General features: G+C 43.2%; 1 protein-coding gene across 1 annotated transcript in view; it reads right to left on the bottom strand.

The window, feature by feature from the left end:
- Positions 1-129: 129 nt before the first annotated feature.
- The window catches only part of mcf2la (mcf.2 cell line derived transforming sequence-like a), a 44,150-nt gene continuing 27,423 nt past the window's right edge, over positions 130-16,856 (bottom strand). The window contains exons 5-33 of the mRNA XM_061032854.1: positions 14,550-14,663; positions 14,337-14,453; positions 14,099-14,248; positions 13,866-13,990; positions 13,678-13,792; positions 13,460-13,579; positions 12,574-12,765; positions 12,298-12,489; positions 11,571-11,724; positions 11,409-11,461; positions 11,200-11,279; positions 10,980-11,046; positions 10,733-10,848; positions 10,100-10,169; positions 9,884-9,976; positions 9,698-9,790; positions 9,480-9,605; positions 9,047-9,268; positions 8,374-8,466; positions 8,205-8,283; positions 8,038-8,110; positions 7,852-7,952; positions 7,561-7,653; positions 6,663-6,737; positions 4,538-4,647; positions 4,287-4,399; positions 4,069-4,172; positions 1,213-3,350; positions 130-1,143 (exon numbers count right to left, since the gene is read on the bottom strand). Of these exons, the coding sequence (XP_060888837.1) occupies positions 3,271-3,350; positions 4,069-4,172; positions 4,287-4,399; positions 4,538-4,647; positions 6,663-6,737; positions 7,561-7,653; positions 7,852-7,952; positions 8,038-8,110; positions 8,205-8,283; positions 8,374-8,466; positions 9,047-9,268; positions 9,480-9,605; positions 9,698-9,790; positions 9,884-9,976; positions 10,100-10,169; positions 10,733-10,848; positions 10,980-11,046; positions 11,200-11,279; positions 11,409-11,461; positions 11,571-11,724; positions 12,298-12,489; positions 12,574-12,765; positions 13,460-13,579; positions 13,678-13,792; positions 13,866-13,990; positions 14,099-14,248; positions 14,337-14,453; positions 14,550-14,663 (3,120 nt within the window). The 3' untranslated portion in view covers positions 130-1,143; positions 1,213-3,270. The remainder of the gene's footprint in view (positions 1,144-1,212; positions 3,351-4,068; positions 4,173-4,286; positions 4,400-4,537; positions 4,648-6,662; positions 6,738-7,560; positions 7,654-7,851; positions 7,953-8,037; positions 8,111-8,204; positions 8,284-8,373; positions 8,467-9,046; positions 9,269-9,479; positions 9,606-9,697; positions 9,791-9,883; positions 9,977-10,099; positions 10,170-10,732; positions 10,849-10,979; positions 11,047-11,199; positions 11,280-11,408; positions 11,462-11,570; positions 11,725-12,297; positions 12,490-12,573; positions 12,766-13,459; positions 13,580-13,677; positions 13,793-13,865; positions 13,991-14,098; positions 14,249-14,336; positions 14,454-14,549; positions 14,664-16,856) is intronic.

The following is a 16,856-nucleotide window of genomic DNA, read 5'->3' as shown; positions in this document are numbered from 1 at the left end:
AAATTATGAAACAAATAAACTATAGATGGTTTTAGAATTTAAAAAATAAGCTACTTAATGATGAAGTTATAATCAAAAAGTAAATGCAATAAAATAATTTTATTTCCCACAAAAAAAGACTAAAACGTATAGAGGAAACTGTCTCAGACTTTATTAAAGCTGCATTTTATTTTACATACAATTCAGAATTACATATGTACAAATATACACTGATATGTCTCATTATAATATATTTATATCAACACCATACTCAGTAGATACAATAGGAAAATAAAGACAGTGGTTGCTGCAATGTGCTGCATAAAAAGAAACTAAAAAATATAGTAACCCTTCTCATTTCTCCGGCCTTTCAAGTCGAAAATACAAATAATTCAACATTATGTGATCATGACAAAACACTGACAAGTTTAGTGCCCGTGTCAGCTTTTACAAGAGGGCAAAAAAAAAAAAACTCTCACACATTACAACAGTGCCTGGTAAAAAATACTTATCTCATTCAGGGGCGATAACGTGAGAGTTTTAAATGATATCTTTGAAGAACATGCGGATGTACAGAGAGACAAGAAGACTCACAAAAACCCCATAAACCTCTTCACAATATACATGCGCTGGAGGAAAACAATGTGAGGTATAAGATCTGTACAAGGATAACACACATTTCTCATTCTTACAGATTTTACGACACATAATACCAGCCACAGTTTGACACCAAGAGGCCCGTTAAGTAGTTTCTTATTTTTTCTACAACGCTCTCCTTCCACAGGGACACCCACATTCGATTAAAATCCTGGTTTTACATCAGCAAAGAGGCCGAAACCACAGCTCAACTTAGTTTGTAAATCCAGCGGACGAATACAATCTGAACCAAGGAATGCACAGGTGGGGCTGAGTTCATAACAGAGTCAAACATTCAACATTTAAGACGGAAAAAGGAGGAGATTGTTTTACAGCGGCCTTCTGGATTCAGTAGAAATTTTGTGGTATAAAAAACATGTTTACTGTGGAAAAAACATGTAATAAAAAGGTGTCATTCAGTGATCAGAACAGCACAAGTTTTGTGTATAAAGAAGAGCGTCACAGCAGCTGGTTGTGTTATCAAACTATATAAACATCCTCATTTTTACAACACAGCTATCGAGCTTCCTCACCAACCCTTCGATGTGTAACTCACACCAATAAGTCAGACTTTTGTCTTTTCTTTTTTTTTGTCACCTTCCACCGTGAAGATTACTCAGCTACATTGAGGTGTCAAGTAAGCAAATATTGCTCTCAGGCTGGTGGTGCACTGCAAACATGTCCTGGAGGTCTGACAGGGCCCGGTTAGCTCAGAGAGAGAGAGAGAGGTGGAGATACTGTCACATGCCTGAGCGGGGCTGGGAGCGCAGGGAGGGGACAAAGACGGCCTTTGTTGCTGCAGTGCAGAGCAAAGATAGGTGAGGGGAGAGGCCGTCGCATAAAACTTGATCACGATGAAGAGGTTTGGATGTGCATTTGTCTTCATCAATAAACTTGACCTTTTTAGAAAATAAATCCAGCATGCACATTCATGAGAATGAACTTTTAGCTTCAGTGTAACTTCTAAGAGATAAGAGCCTGACTCATGTGGATACAGAGGGCATCGATTAACACATTTAAAATGAAGTGGAATATCTTCCCAGTTGGACTGTGCAGCAATATGACAATGCAAAAGGTGCTGCAGAATTAAACACCACACTGCACGAGCTGCAGAAAGTGCTGCCATGATTGTATAAAATCGAGCGAGGATGCACTGATGATGATGCCTATATTCCTGTGATGGGCTACAACATAAATATCACTCAGGCTCTAATCCTCCACCTTTGTTTGTTTTTTTATTGTGTAAGCACAGCAGCAGTTCTTACCTACTTTAAGGCTCTAAAATTTGTGTATTTGCTGCTTTTTTTCTCTGTCTGATGTGAAAATAAACTAAGTGTGTTTTACTTTAATACAGTTGGAAAAGATATGCAGTTAGAGGCCGACAGATGAGGGATTTGTTGTTTACATTTTTCCTATGTTTGTATTGTTTGGTCATCAGTCCTTGCTCTGTTAAAAGCTTTATTTTATCTGCACCTAAAGTACATTTTCCTTCTGATTTATGGTGGCTGGTTGAGCTGTATCGTAAAACAAAAATATTGGTCGGGCTCTTCAGGGACATAATCTTGTTGTTACTTCGGCAGCACACACACACACACACACACACACACACACACACACACACACACACACACACACACACACACACACACACACACACACACACACACACACACACACACACACACAAAGACATTTCAGGTGACACACGCAGGCATGCAGTCACACCTGCCTGCCCACACGACTTCTAGGGCTTCCTGAGAGGTGACTCCAGAGCAAATCAGAGACGAGTTGCTAAATCACTAAGCGAAACAAAAGGAGGTTTAGAAGTTGTTCCAAGCTGCCGTTCTCGTGGAGTGCGTGTTCAGTTAACACCAGTACACCAAGCTGAAGGGAGGGGCTAATTAACTATCATGAATGGGACGAACACTGACGCATTAAATCCACTGACACCACTCTTAAGTATTTTTCTTTTTGCAGCCAGCTGCCACTTTTCACAGTGTGAAGAGCCAATAAGAGGATGTTTCACACATCAACCTGCTGCTTTGCCGAGATGTTGTCCACTTGTAAGGTTCAGGAAGGTTGAGGTTTGAACAGTTTTTTAAGCTGCTGACAGCTCGCGTTTTTTTAATGCAGATACTCTTTCAATCTGTCTGATTTGATGCTACATGATCCGAGGGGTTATTGAAGCTTCTCTGTGGCGTTTACAGACGTAAGTGAGGAGGGCCTGACAGGAGGAAACACGGCGGGTGACTTAAACGTGCTCGTTGAGGAACTAGTATTCATTGGTATTTAAAGAATATGAATTTTCTGTCACTGGAATGAACAGCAAAAATACCTAACATACATTTACAGAGTGTTATTTTTAAACCTGTTGTTTTACATATGTTGGGATCTAAAATTAAGATCCCAAAATATGTGAAGTACAGGAAATGTTTTGAACGAGAAGAGAGAGTAACGCTGCAGATTCAGTCTAAACTAAAACACTGGGAACATTCAGATACGAGGGCAGCTTTGGTTTTTCTGCTTGACTCTGACAAACTGTAAGGTGGATGTGATGATCCCCGTCCTCCTCCTCCTGTCAGGGTCAGCTCTCTGGGTTTGTAAATCCACGGGGGGAAAATGTTTGTTTTTTCAGTCGAGGGAGGGATGGAGGCGTCAGGGTTTGATGTCGGAGTAGCTGGTGTAAGTCTCACTGCAGCTGGAAGAAGTGCTGATGTTACCGGAGACGCTGCCATCTGCAGGACAAACACACAAACAACAACCGTCACACTCTGTTGCACTTTCCTGCAAAAGGAAAAGACTTGCCCAAATGTAACCCTCCCTAAAATCAAACACCTCTTATTGGATTCATCCCAGAAATGTACGAAATCTTCAGCACAAACTTGAGATCTTTATTCGGCCCTTTATCTCTGAATGTGTCTGTTTGAAGTTTCACAGGAAAATATAATCCACACAAGTTTATAAATGTACACACCCTTTCTGCTTTGATTTAATTCCAGCTTGATTTGATGACCCTTTGGGAAAAGTTTCTTCAAGTAAGATTTCTAAAAAATGGCCAAAAAATGAGACTAATAATTCATTAAGTTTCTGCCTACCAAAATGTCATAATTCAACGACAACGGGAGAGGAGTGGGCTTAAACTATTTCATGTCTGACACTCATTAAAGATCAGACATATCACCTCTGCTCAATGTCTTTTTGGGGCTTGTTGGGACGCTTTAAAGTCCAGAAAAACACTTAAAATAACGATGATAATCTTTAGAACATCAACAGGGTCCTTGCAGTTATCAACATCAGTTTCTGTACCAAATTTGAAACCCAAACTTTGAGCGCCTTCCAGTTTTACTCCGAGGATGAGAGGATCTGTACGTTTTGAAAATTCAGTCGAAATATTCCTCAAGCTCTGAACTTGTTGTCAGTGACTCCAGGGGGAAGAGGAAGATGTGCAGATACCTGAGCTGCTGAGCGACTGCGACGACTTGGACTCTGAGATGAGGCTGAGGAGGTTTGCTGCTGCCACCCAGCCCTCCTTACTGGTGCGGAGGTTCTTCACAAACCTGCACAGAAATGAAAACACTGTGATTTGCTAAATGTATACTTCTACTTGTTTTTTGCAAATTAGAAAATGTTAAGAACATTTTTTTTTCTGCATAAGCTTTGAAGATGTTTACCACTGTCCCTCCTCTCCTTCTCTGATTAGCTGCACCATGTCTCCACTCTTGACGGACAGCTCCTGAGGTCCCGCCTTCTCACAGTCCGCCACCACCGTGTACTTCCCCGGAGCCTGAACAGTCGAAGATCACCGAGGAGGAGGAGGAGGAGGAGGAGGAGGAGGAGGAGGAGGAGGAGGTGAGTAAGTAAGAGGTTTAAAGAGTCAGGAACATTTAACATAAAGTGAAATGAAGCGGCGAGAGAGACTCACCAGTTTCTTCCCCACGTCGTCCTCGGGCTCGGACGTGATGGGGTCCTCACTGCTCGAGTACCCATCGTTCTCCTCTGAGGCGTCCACAGAGAGAGACGCCTTGTTCCAGCCTGCATGAGGACAAGAGAGCAAAATGAAACAATAAGAAGCAGAAAAAAACGGAAAATGCGTTACTCCCTCTCCATGTGGCATTAAAGCGCTTCCTTTTAAAGAACGAAGAAAATCAGAAAAATGTCAAATTGATCGACTAAACTAGTTAAAAATGTTTGACTCTGCTGCTCAGAGTGAGACAGGATGTTTATTATCAGTATCAAAAGGACGGAAACACAGAGTCGTAACATGTTTGTGAATGTTTGGAAGCTGAATGCCACTTGAAAAGGGAGTCGCAGTAACACACAGAAACCTCAAGGGGGCGCACAAACACACACGATTTGTTCCTGACAAAACAATGTTTGAAGTGAATCGAACGACCGTTTAGAAGAAGTGGACGTGGCGTCTGCGTTTGAAAGGTGAAGCAAATGAAGAAGTGCCTTTAACGTGCATTCTTTCTAATGGCCAGCAGGGGGCAATATTGCTTTATTTTCTGTTTTTAATCACCAAAAGTTGCAGGAAAAAAGGTTGGCAATGTTTTTGTTCAGTTTATGCAGAGTGCAGGAGTTTCCCTGCAATTTTGATGGATTCACTCCTCCTCAACGTGCCTGTCTTATGAATTAGTTGTGGGGGTTTTAAAAAAATATACAAATCTTTGACAACCTTTGACTGTCTGGAGGCAGGCTGGACTTTTTTAACCTCAGTAAAAGACAGACTTTGGAGCTTTCTGTTCTCATTGAAATTCTTGTTTCTGCTCAGTAAATTGGATTATTTTCTCTGCAGCTTGTCGTCCAAATATGTTCAATTCTCTCTCCACCAAGACCAGGGTGGAAATGGTCAATATGCAAAATTTGGGGCTTTAAATAGTGGCCTCCAAACCAAAGCACGGTGTTGCAGTAGCTACCATCCACTTCCTGTATACAGTCCATGATTTACACACAAAAGTGGAACCAGACTCCTCCAAAAATCCCAGAGAAAATCAACGCAGACAGCACACAGATCCCCGAAAAACAACCATCCAAGAGTTGTGAATCATCTCGATGTACTCGAGGCCGATACGACGGCCAGTCAGGAAAACAAGTTTCTCTACTCGCTCTTATTATTCCCAACGCCACACAATCAGAATCACCCAACGTAGAAGAAAAGGGAATGACTGATTTGAGCTCATGCCCTCTAAACTTTACCTCGAGGATAAATCACTCATGAGCACCACAAACCACAGCAAACATCTATCAGTGGCTCGTCGTCAGAGCGGCTGTGTACCTCGCCGCTTGCTCTGTAACAGACTAGAGGTACTCATCCATTTCACTTTGCTCAGGCTGACATGAGGAGCCGACTCTGCATGGAGACAAACAGCCGGGCCGATCAGTCAGACGGGTGTTAGCCGGGTTAGCTTATCGCTCGTTTAAAGGACGTTTTCAGAGAACATGTGAGATGATTTTGTCCTTTATGTGGATCAGAAGATAAAAAAGTTCATATTCAGACAACATCAAAAGTGTTCCCCATGAAGGCACACAGGTTGTGCTTCAGACAAATAACACATCTGTTTCCAGGCTTTATGCTAAGCTAATCACTGCAAGAAATCAGGGGAGCCTTTTCCTCCAAAACGATGAACAATTACTTTAAAAGATTCACAAAACACAAACAATGATGATGATGATGATGACCTGGGAACAAATGATTGTAAGCACATGTGTTAATGGGGGGAAAACTCCACAGATCATCTGCATGTTTCAGGAAATCAAAGAAGACTTTAGAAGACATTTCATTGGTCTAAATGTTTACAGGTCGGATGCAGATTTTTGTGAATCTGCACAGAGGACAAAGGGAATGAAAACTAGGTAATAATAGTAATTTAATAGTCATGGTTTAAAGACTTCCAGGACCTGCAGATTGTCTGTGTGAGCAGGGTGATGATGAAGAACAAGTCGTCTCTGGGTTAATGTTTACTGCTTCTATGTGAGTCACAGATGTAAAACACTGGAGTGCCGATGGATGACGATAAGATGCTCCGTGTGACGGGACAGCGATCTACCTTTGAACCCAAACGGGGTGGGGTCACTCTTGACCAAGTGGCGTTTGGAGGCGTGCTCGGGGCTCAGGGTGGAGCCTGGCCCGGCACAGAGGAGAGGAACGCAAAGAGAAGGAAGAAGAAGAAGAAGAAGAAGAAGAAGAAAGGTAAGGAGCAGGAAATCATCACGCTGAGAATAATGTCACATCCTGATTTCATCATCAGCAGGACAAGTTGCAATGTTAAGCTTTTACCACCAGGGGGCAGTGTATGAGCAACATTAAAGCACAATCATCATGGGGGGGCGCAGGTCAGGGGTTTGATCCCCCAGCTCCTGCAGCCACATGTCCGATGTGTCCTTGGGCAAGACATTTAACCCCATGTTGCTCCCGCTGCTTTGTCGGCGGTGTATGAATGTGTATGAATGGATGAGTTAATACTGATGGACTCTTTATACAGCAGCCGCTGCCATCAGTTTGTGAATGTGTAGGTGTGACCTGCAGTGTAAAAGTGACAGCCAATCATCCTCAAAATAAGCCCAGATAAAGTCGCCGTTTCTAGACTTTGGTACTGACAGTCATTAACTGTAAGTTGTCGTTATTTTGCATTTCAGTATGAACTCTGTTTCTGATGTTTTCCAGCACTTCCAGAAAACAGATTTTCCGTCCCCATGAAGCAGAGGAGGAGGCTGCAGCTGCTGCATCCTGGGACATGTAGGCACTGCCTGCACAGCTTGCAGAGCAGCGGAGCCCTACTTCCTCCATCAGGTCCATTATGCAACGAGGAGAGTCTTCATTTTATGATTTCACTCCACATAAAGAATGACGGGACAATCTCATAAATCGCTTACAAAGTGTGAAATATGTCTAGAGTTAGTTGGATAGAATGTGTTGATAAAGCATGGTGTGACCCCCTTGTTTACCTTTGGGACTCTTGAGATTGCTGAAGCCCTGCAAAGTAAAACGCTTTTTAGCCACTGAGGACCTGTCAGTGGTCGGGCTGGTCACCGGTTCATCTGGAAAACGATGGTTTTGAAATGGAAGGTAGGAGGAGAAATAGAAAAGAGAGAGAGGGAAGAGGGCGCACATGTAGCCCGATGAAGAAAAGAGAAGGAGGAGACGTGGAGGTGAAGGTGATGAAGGGAAGAAGAGCCATGAGGACGGAGAAACATTTGATGTTTGCAGACGGTCGCTCGATTGGATCAAACTTTTACCTCTGTGTTTGGGCGATGAGTTGACGTCTGATATTGTGCTCGGCTCCACCTTCTTCTCCTCCTGCTTCTTCTGGTTTTTCTGACCGTTGCTACGAAAGGGACTGAAGAGAAGAAGAAGAAGAAGAAGAAGAAGAAGAAGGTTATTAGAGTTTAAATAAGGATAAACTGATGAAGTGAAACACCAACCTGAGGGAGATGGACGTGTTGTTGCTGGTGGGACTTGGAGAGACAGAGTCTGAGATCTTCTGCTGGCTGGCATCTGAAACACAAACAGTTCAGTTATGATGCGTGTAAAAGACAGAGAAGAAGAAGAAGTGCAAACAGGCGTGTGTGTGTGTGTGTGTCCGTGTTACCTCTGCAGGCTTTGAGCTGCTGCGTCAGAACTTTCCGGATCTCGTTCACCCACGTTGTTTTAATCTCCGGCGTCGGAGCCTAAGGGGAGACAGAAATGGAAAATGTAGGTGGATTCTTCTTCTTCTTCTTCTGTGGTTAGAAAAGAGTAGTCAGGGGCGTTGACGTTACCTGCACTATAAAAACTTCATCCCTGGAGTTGCACCAAATCTCAAACTTCTTGTTGTCCCCTTTCGCGTTCTCTGTAAAACCCACCGCGCTCATCTGTGAAAAGAATGAAGAGTACGTGTCGGCACTTATTACACCAAAAAAAAAAAAGTCTTCAAACAGGAATTTATATTTATATTATTTAGTATTTAAGAGAAATGTTACATGTTTTTCTGCACTCAGTGGACCACAACAAAACAGGCTGCAACTAAAACACTTTTTTTCATTTTTCCACTGACAGTCTCAGATTGATTATCACGGCTTTAGAGAGAGGATTCATTTCTTATGAGGTAAAGATGCTTGTTCTTTATCCGGTAACAAAATCTGTGTCTGACAAAATCAGTCATTCTACCTCGCAGGAAACGGGAGTCGCTGAATCAGCGCTGCATCTTTAGGTGAGTTTATTTTTGCATTTCATGTTGTTTTAAAGGCTGCACTGACTGTATTCTGCTGAGTAAAGTTACTGTTTTTGTCAGTGGAGTCTGGTGGCTTTGAGGGGAGCGGTCTAACATCCTGTTAACCCTGTAATGAAAAGGTCTATCTCTGATCGGAGCCGAATCCTCAGCTCGTTTTTCAATTCAGAAAATGAGGTATCTGTAAATCTTTACGACCCAAACATACACATTAAACATCTTACACTGAGCGAGTGTTTGAAGCTGTACGACGGAGCTTTCTCGTATCCCTCCCCGTTCTCCTCCCTCCTCTTACAGAAGAGCAGGGCCTTCTGGTGCAGGAACAGGTGCCGCTGCATGGGCTTAAACCGAGCCAGGTCCTTCACCTTGGCGTGCCCTTTCTTATGCTCCGTCCACACGCTGAAGGAGCCCTGCATCAGCAGGCGGCCGAGCTCTGACAGGTTACCCTGGAAACGAGACGAGACAGAGATTTACAGTCGAGGCTGCAAAACAACTGAAGATGCTGCAAAAGATTCTCCCAGAAAAATGGATTCAAATGCAACAATCTGCTTTCTTTTTCTAAACTGATTCAAAAACATGTCCTGCAAGAGTCAACCAGTTCAAAAACAACTTTTTGGTTTCTCTAAAAATCCTTTAAAACAGCCTAGTGTCTCTGACCTCGTATCCTGTGATGGCGATGAGGTGCATGGAGTCATTAACAGCTTTCAGGATCCCGAGGATGGACGAGAGAGCTTCCTGCAGGTGGTCGCTGCCGTCACAGCCCTTACTGTACTTCAACATCTCCTGCAGGAACACGAGGAGAAGCGGAGGAAACGGTGAGTTTTAAATAAAACACACCGAGACGTACAGAATAAATATTTCATCACACGTCCTACCTTGAGCAGGAGCTGGTACTTGGTGATTCTCTGGACGGGTTTGAGGAGGTAGGAGTCCAAACCAAGTTTATGTTCCAGCTTCTTCTGGCACTCCTGGTTATGAAAAAAACCAACTGACTTCATTTTTATACTTCTTTAAAAACACATGAAAGCAAGAAGGAGCTGATAAAAGGTTAAAGGTGAGACCTGGAAGAAGGCACAGTCGGAGCATTGTCTCCACAGGCTCTCAGAGCGAGGTTTGTTCTGACAGTACGCCTCGTAGATCTGCAGGTCCTTCATCTGCAGGAGCAACAGATCAGTCATTAACAAGCCGCTCCTTCGACTTCTCGAGAAGTGAGAGATTTGTTTATTGGCTCTTTCTCGGTAAACAGTCGAGACCTGAGTAGGACGTTAAGTGCTCACCCTCTCTAAAAAGCAGCGGCCCACCAGTTCTGGGCAGTCGGTGTACGCTTCCAGCTCCTTCAGAAACGTCCTGCAGACAACAACAAACATGAAGTTAAATATGCTCTTATACCCTGAGAATGTAGAGACGATTCCAGCAGCACTGTACGCTCAGAAACGTGTCCTGTTTTCTGGAGCTGTAGTGTTTAAAGATATTGTAGCAACAGCCTCCATTTCCCATCATGCTTAGCTTGCAAAAAAATCACTTTGTGTTAGTATTTGTAAGGTGTCTTTTCAAGTCTTTCCTCAAAGAAATGTCCTTTTTTTTTATGCTAGCACCCGTTTGAAATGATCTGCAGTTCTTTAATGCTCGAAATTTCTACTTCCTATTTGTTTAAAAAAAGTATCTTGTTGAGTGAAATGTTCTTCTTCTGTCAGCAGGTAATTCTGCCTATTCGAAGTGATGATTTGAAGTGATGATCATCATGATTCCTTTAAAGCTGAAGATGCAAAAACATTTTGAAAACATGGACGCTGTCTGCAGACGCCACAAAACAAACGACCAAACGAAGGAGTGTGGATGACTGACGAGGTGAAGTGTGCGTGTGTGTGCGTGTGTGTGTGTGTGTGTGTGTGTGTGTGACAGAAGATCACCTCTTGTGAAACTGGTGGATTTCAGACATGTTTCCAAACAGGACGTCCTTCTTGCTGAGCAGCGTGTTCGGGATGAGGGGCGCCATGGCCGGGTTGTCCATCTCTGCTGCGTAGCCCTGGAGTTTCAGATTTATATTTACATGACAGAGATTCACAAAGATGTACATTTCTGAGTCGATTAATGATGGGAACAGTGCGACCCTGGTGCGTCCATACAGCTGAGGTTGATATAAATAAACTCAGTCACCTCCAGCACACACAGCAGCTCCTCCACGTACGCCCTCTCCGTCTCCAGCAGCTCATTCATCACGTGGCTGGAACACAGAAGAAGAAGCTTTAACACAGAAACTCTCAAACAGGAGATCCCAGTTTTTAAGACTTTTTTAAAACTTTAAAAAGAAACCGATGACACGCTCACTGCCCTGTTTACTGCTCTCCTGTGTGTGACTTTAAGGTGGACTTCTTACCGACGAAGCACAGCCAGATTCTCTTCTTCTTCTGAGAGGGACGCATGTCTGGTGCCGCCGTTTAGCACGGGAGACTCCGCCTGGAAACAAACGATCACCTTTTTTTTTTACATCTGCTGAGCTTTAACCAAACATCTCTGAACCTCTCAGTGATTTTTAAAACACTAGGAAGACGTGCTGATCATAACAATGGGAAGTCGTGTATTTACCTTTTTGCAGATGACATTATCCGCAGAGTATCTTCTCTCTTTTCTCTGTTGATCTGAGACACACAATGTCATATGTTTAGACTTTTATACAATCGACGAGTTTAGAATGAGTCCTCTGAAGGCGGAAAATGCCGCTGGGTTTTTATTAAATCAGTGTCTTACTGGGAGAGGAGAGAGGAGACTTGACTTCAGGTCTGGGGGCCACTGGCTGGACTGGTCTGGTCTGTTTGGCGGCGAGTTTCTTCAGACTGATGCGTCTCTTCTCGAACATCTCCTGGACGGATGTTTGCTTCTGGAAAACTCTCTCCACCTGGTCCTGGTGGAACAAAAACAGACAAAAACAGTTCAATTATTTGGGCTAGAGTGCTTATTTTTGCCACTAAAAGGTTCACATTATTATTCTCAGTTTCTGACAACATTACTGAAATTATCTGGACAGAAAATGATCTTTTTGATAAAGAATTAAACGCTGTTTTAACCGGAAACAGACGTTTCAATTCTCCCTTCAAAGCAACCAAACTCCATTCACAAAAACAGCAATTTAAGCTTGCAGAAATGAGGAGTGTGTGTACTAACACTTCCACAGTGTGTGAGTTTGATTGCATTATTAATGTGTGACTTGTAGGAAGTGACAGCTGAGCAACCTCTGTGTTCTGCACTCTAAAAAGACTGTTTTTTAAACTGAGTCTGGTTGCTGTGAAGACGATGATGCTGCAGCTGTTTTCGGTTCTTTTTCTGCAAAGATTCGTTCTGTGAGTGTCTCTATACATGTTCTCCTGTCAGTGGAGAAACAGAACACTTAAATTAGATTCAAAATGACAGCGATAAGGTAGCTCCAAAACTGTCATGAAGTCATGTTATGAATTTGTTAAATCCACTTCCTACTGACCCTGAGCTGAGGAGTGAGCACCGGCTCGTACTGGCAGCAGATGGCGCTGCAGTCAGCGAGCGTGTGCGGTGCAGCCGTGTCCAGGTATCGCTCCAGCTCCTGCAGAGCTGCTTCGGCTCCGTCCTGAGACTGACAGCGGTCAACCGGCTGGCTCGCCAACAGGAAGATCCCCTCCTCACACCACCGAGACGCCTGCGAGGATAAACATGGATTCAGTGTTGTTTTTAAAATCTGGTGTCTCGCTCTCTCTCTCTCTCTCACTGAGCGTCCTCGTACCTTCTCCAGAGCTTGGTGGAGCTCCATGGCTCTGAGCAGGAGGTTCTTCTTGCTCCTCAGAGTGGAGCCGATCTCCTCACACACTCCTCTCAGCTCGCTGCACTTCGGCCTGATGGAGTCCTCGGCGTAGTGGGAGTTTTCTATCAGGAGGTCGCCCTCACTGGCCAGCGACAGGGCGCAGTCGAGTATGTCCTGTTCCAACACAGTGAAGGTGTTTGTTCTTAAAATCAGGATAAAAAGAGAATACTGTCTTATCAGATAGTCAGACCTGACGATAAATCAATCCTCCTCTCCTTCTCCTCCAGCAGTCCAGATTTAAACCAGATCCTTTTCCGTCTTAGAGTAGAATATCTAAATATTGCACGACTATCTTGACGGATGTGTGACTAAAACGTCCTACAAACATCGACTTTGTTTATCTGTGATGCTTCATCTGCAAGACATTCTCACTCAGACTCTTTTCTTGGTAGATGTGTTAAAGTTTAGACACAGGTATAGAGGCTAAATGTTGCACAGACACAAAGAAAAACTATCTGATGTTAAGTTTTAGAAACACAGATTTATAGATTTCATAAAGATGCAAAAAATCTGGAAACATGAACCTTTTTTTGTTTTCTTTTTCTGTGCAGACCCACACCGCTGAAATCACTAAAAATAAATGTTTATCATTTTGCAAACTGTGCAGAATGTGTTCCAGTGTGCTCCCTGTACCTCTCTGTCTCCTCCACGTTCACTGATTGTGAGTGGGGGGAAGCAAAGGGCATCACATTGATTATGTCATTAACCATGCGGCTTCAAGGATGCTGTAAAGGTGAAAGTGTTGAGTATGTGTTTTCTGCACCGTGTGTGCGTCATTGTGTGTTTTGTGTGTGTGTGTGTGTCTTACACAGGCTTTGCTCTCATGGCCGCTGAGCTCTCGGAGGACGTGCTCGGCGTGCGCGGGGTTAACGCTGACCTCTGAGAAGCCGGACAAACGCTCTGATGTTGCGTCAAGCTGGCCTCGCACCTACAAACACACACACACACACATGATCAATACTGCTTCATAAGCATACATTAGATCTGTTTAAACTACATTTCCCACAAGTCGGCGGCTCAACTCACTTCACGGAAGTGCTGCTCAAAATGTCGGAGCTGTAAACACTGCTCCAGCTTGGTGCGGTGGCGCTCCCAGAAGTCGTCAAACGCCGTCTCTGTTTCGTCCAGCTGGCCCAGGAGTCTGAGGAGGAAAAGGAGAATTATTATCTCTGTTATCGCCTCATAAGGCATCATGCATGTAAACCTTCCTCTACCTCTGTACAGTCGCTAAGTTTTCCAGTTCATCGTAGGTCATGCTGTACTCAGGTTCTGTCTGCAGAGGCTCATTAATGCACTCCAGCAGGCGTCCCCCTTGAGACAGCGCCACCTGCAGGTCCTCCTGGAAAGTGAGCAAAACTATTTTCAGTGTCTACACTCTGCATTAGATTGAACATGTGATACACCTGTGTTACTACTTTGCAGAAAATATAGAGGTGAAATATGTGACCTTCATAGTGTCCTTCTTCAGCGTGTGTGCGTGCAGCAGGTTGGTGGTGGCCTCGGCGTCGTTCGGTAATTCTGTCTCTGCGAGCTCCGTGCCGAACGCCTGCAGGGTCTGAGCCGTCGTCTTCACCATGAGGGCGAACGCTTCGATTGCCTGCAGAGGAGACATTCAGACACGATTAAATACGCAACGCTCAGAAACATGTACATTTATATAAAACGTTTTGCATGTGTGTACATACAGTGCGATGTGAGATCCAGCTCTCATGGCAGTACTCCTGCGTGCCTCCAAACTCTGGGGTCAATTGTCCCGGGTCGATATAAGCATGGAGCTCAGTCACTGAACTCAGCATCACCACCTGATAAAATCATCAACTGAGTGTTGAGACACCTGACACTGATGGAAATAAATACATTAAAGAAAAGGATAAAAATGAGGAACAATCAGACGTCACCTTCATCTTGAACTCATCCTTGTTGAACTTGAACAAGAAGTCTGACAGAGTCCGCTGGAACAAAGTATTGGGACGCAACACCAGAACCAAGTGTAAGTTCCCTGGAAATGAACCCTGAAAAACACAGAGAAAAGAAACAAGGTCACAGACGATCTAATGCAGGTACTCTTCCTCATTAAAGGATCAAAATGTATCGTCGAACAAGCACAAAACAAACTTATCTTACCATCAGAATCAGAATCAGAATCAGAATCTGGGTTTATTGCAAAGTACATTTACACATACAAGGAATTGACTTGGTGTATTGGTGCTAAACAATTAACAAGGAAATAAAGCTGAACTAGCAACAACTTAAATAATACAGAATAAGAAGCTATTACAATATATAAAATAGAATTTAAAAATGTAAAATATAAAAAAAATAAAAATTAAATAAAATTAAATAAAATTAAAAATTAAAATTAAAATAAAATAAAGTTAAATTAAATCAAATTAAATTAAATTAAATGTAAAAAATAAAATAAAAAATAAATAAAAAATAAAAAAACAGAATGTACAAAATGTGCAATGTAGGAGCTGTGAGAAAAAATCTTAGTGTGTCTAACTACTCAGAGTGAGTGCTGAACTCATGACCTTCGTGTTGCTAAAACTTAAAAACAAAACTTTTGTTGACACTTTGAATCTTTAGTCATATGGACAATACTTAACCAATACCCTCATACATCATAAAGTCATTATTTCACCCTTTAAATTCAGCTAAAGTGATGTTTTCTTTTACCATAGACTGTACATTAAGGCTGTTTTACTTTTTGCTCTTTGCTGTGGCTCTGTCCCATGCTGCAGCACAAGTTTGTATTATTTCCTCTGTCAAAACAACAAGTGGCATGTTGAATGGTGAATCCTTCTGGAGAGCTATAAAGCTTTCAGACGTGTATCAGCTGCTGCAATCCTGAACCGACCGTGAAGAGAGGTTTTCTGGGATTTAATATCCACTAAACGGACACATTTCTTCACAGTCACTCCCTTGTCGCTGCTACTTCTTTACAGCTGTGACTACAAGGTAAATAAGCAACATGACTGTTGGGACTCTCCACCTCCAAACACACACACACACACACGCATGTTAACCCGTGGAATTGCCTTTTACACAGACACCAGCCCAGGTGGCCACTCAGCTGAAAGGATATATTGGTTACAGCTTCCTCTAAAACCCTGGGTGGATTGCTCCACCCTGTTAGGCATCATACATCAATGCAGGCCGACATGTACACACACACACACACACACACACACACACACACACACACACACACACACACACACACACACACACACACACACACACACACACACACACACACACACACACACACACACACACACACAGGAGCAGGGGTATGCTCAGAGATGTGTGACAAGCCCATGAAATCTTTAGTGTTGCCGTACATAAAGTCCGAAGAGTCTGATAGAAAACGTAAAAAATATTCAAGATACGTGGCTCAGTGGTAGAGTCGGTCGTTACTCAAATGGAGGGTCGGGGTGCGATCCCCAGCTCCTGCAGCAACATGTACGACGTGTCCTTGGGCAAGACACTTAACCCCAAGTTGCTCCCGCTGCTTCATATGAATGTGTATGAATGGATGAGTTACTTCTGATGGACTCTGATTGAACTAAACAAGCTCAAGTCCATTTACCATTTACCATTTACCACATCACTGTGCTAACTGGTGTCCTCAATCTCTACAAAATGGCCTCTGGCTGCATCCATCATTGTTATAAAAAAAAAAAAGAAAAGCTGAAATGCATCAGAAACATCCCATAAAAAGAGAAACAACATGGATGCTTTTTAAAAAATCATAAACATTCTCTACATGGCAGTAATTTAATCTGCACTCACACAGAGCTGCACACACACATACATCAGTCATGAAATGCCTGCACTGGGTCGCCATGGAAACCATTCTCCTTGGAAAAAAAAAACTGCATGGAGAGAGAGAGAGAGAGAGAGAGAGAGAGAGAGAGAGAGAGAGAGCGTGCATAACGTCATGCAAGAGAGAGTGATGATACAGACACAGAGTGTGTGAGACAAACTAAAGAGACTAAAGAGGTTTTTTTTTTTCTAAAAGTGTCGATGCTTCTGCAGCTTCACTCGTCTCTTCCTGACATTTATTTTTGGCTCTCACACACACACACACACACACACACACACACTCACATATGCATACCCTCCACCTGCTGTGATGTTGATGAAAGAGAGCCAGGTCGGGAAAAATTCAGCGCTCGTTCAGCTCGTTTCCAATTTCTAAC

The sequence above is a fragment of the Labrus mixtus genome, chromosome 24 (assembly GCF_963584025.1).
Source record: "Labrus mixtus chromosome 24, fLabMix1.1, whole genome shotgun sequence".
Lineage (NCBI taxonomy): Eukaryota > Metazoa > Chordata > Actinopteri > Labriformes > Labridae > Labrus > Labrus mixtus.
The sequence above is the reverse complement of the archived record's forward strand: the minus strand, read 5'-3'. Positions and strand labels throughout refer to the sequence as shown.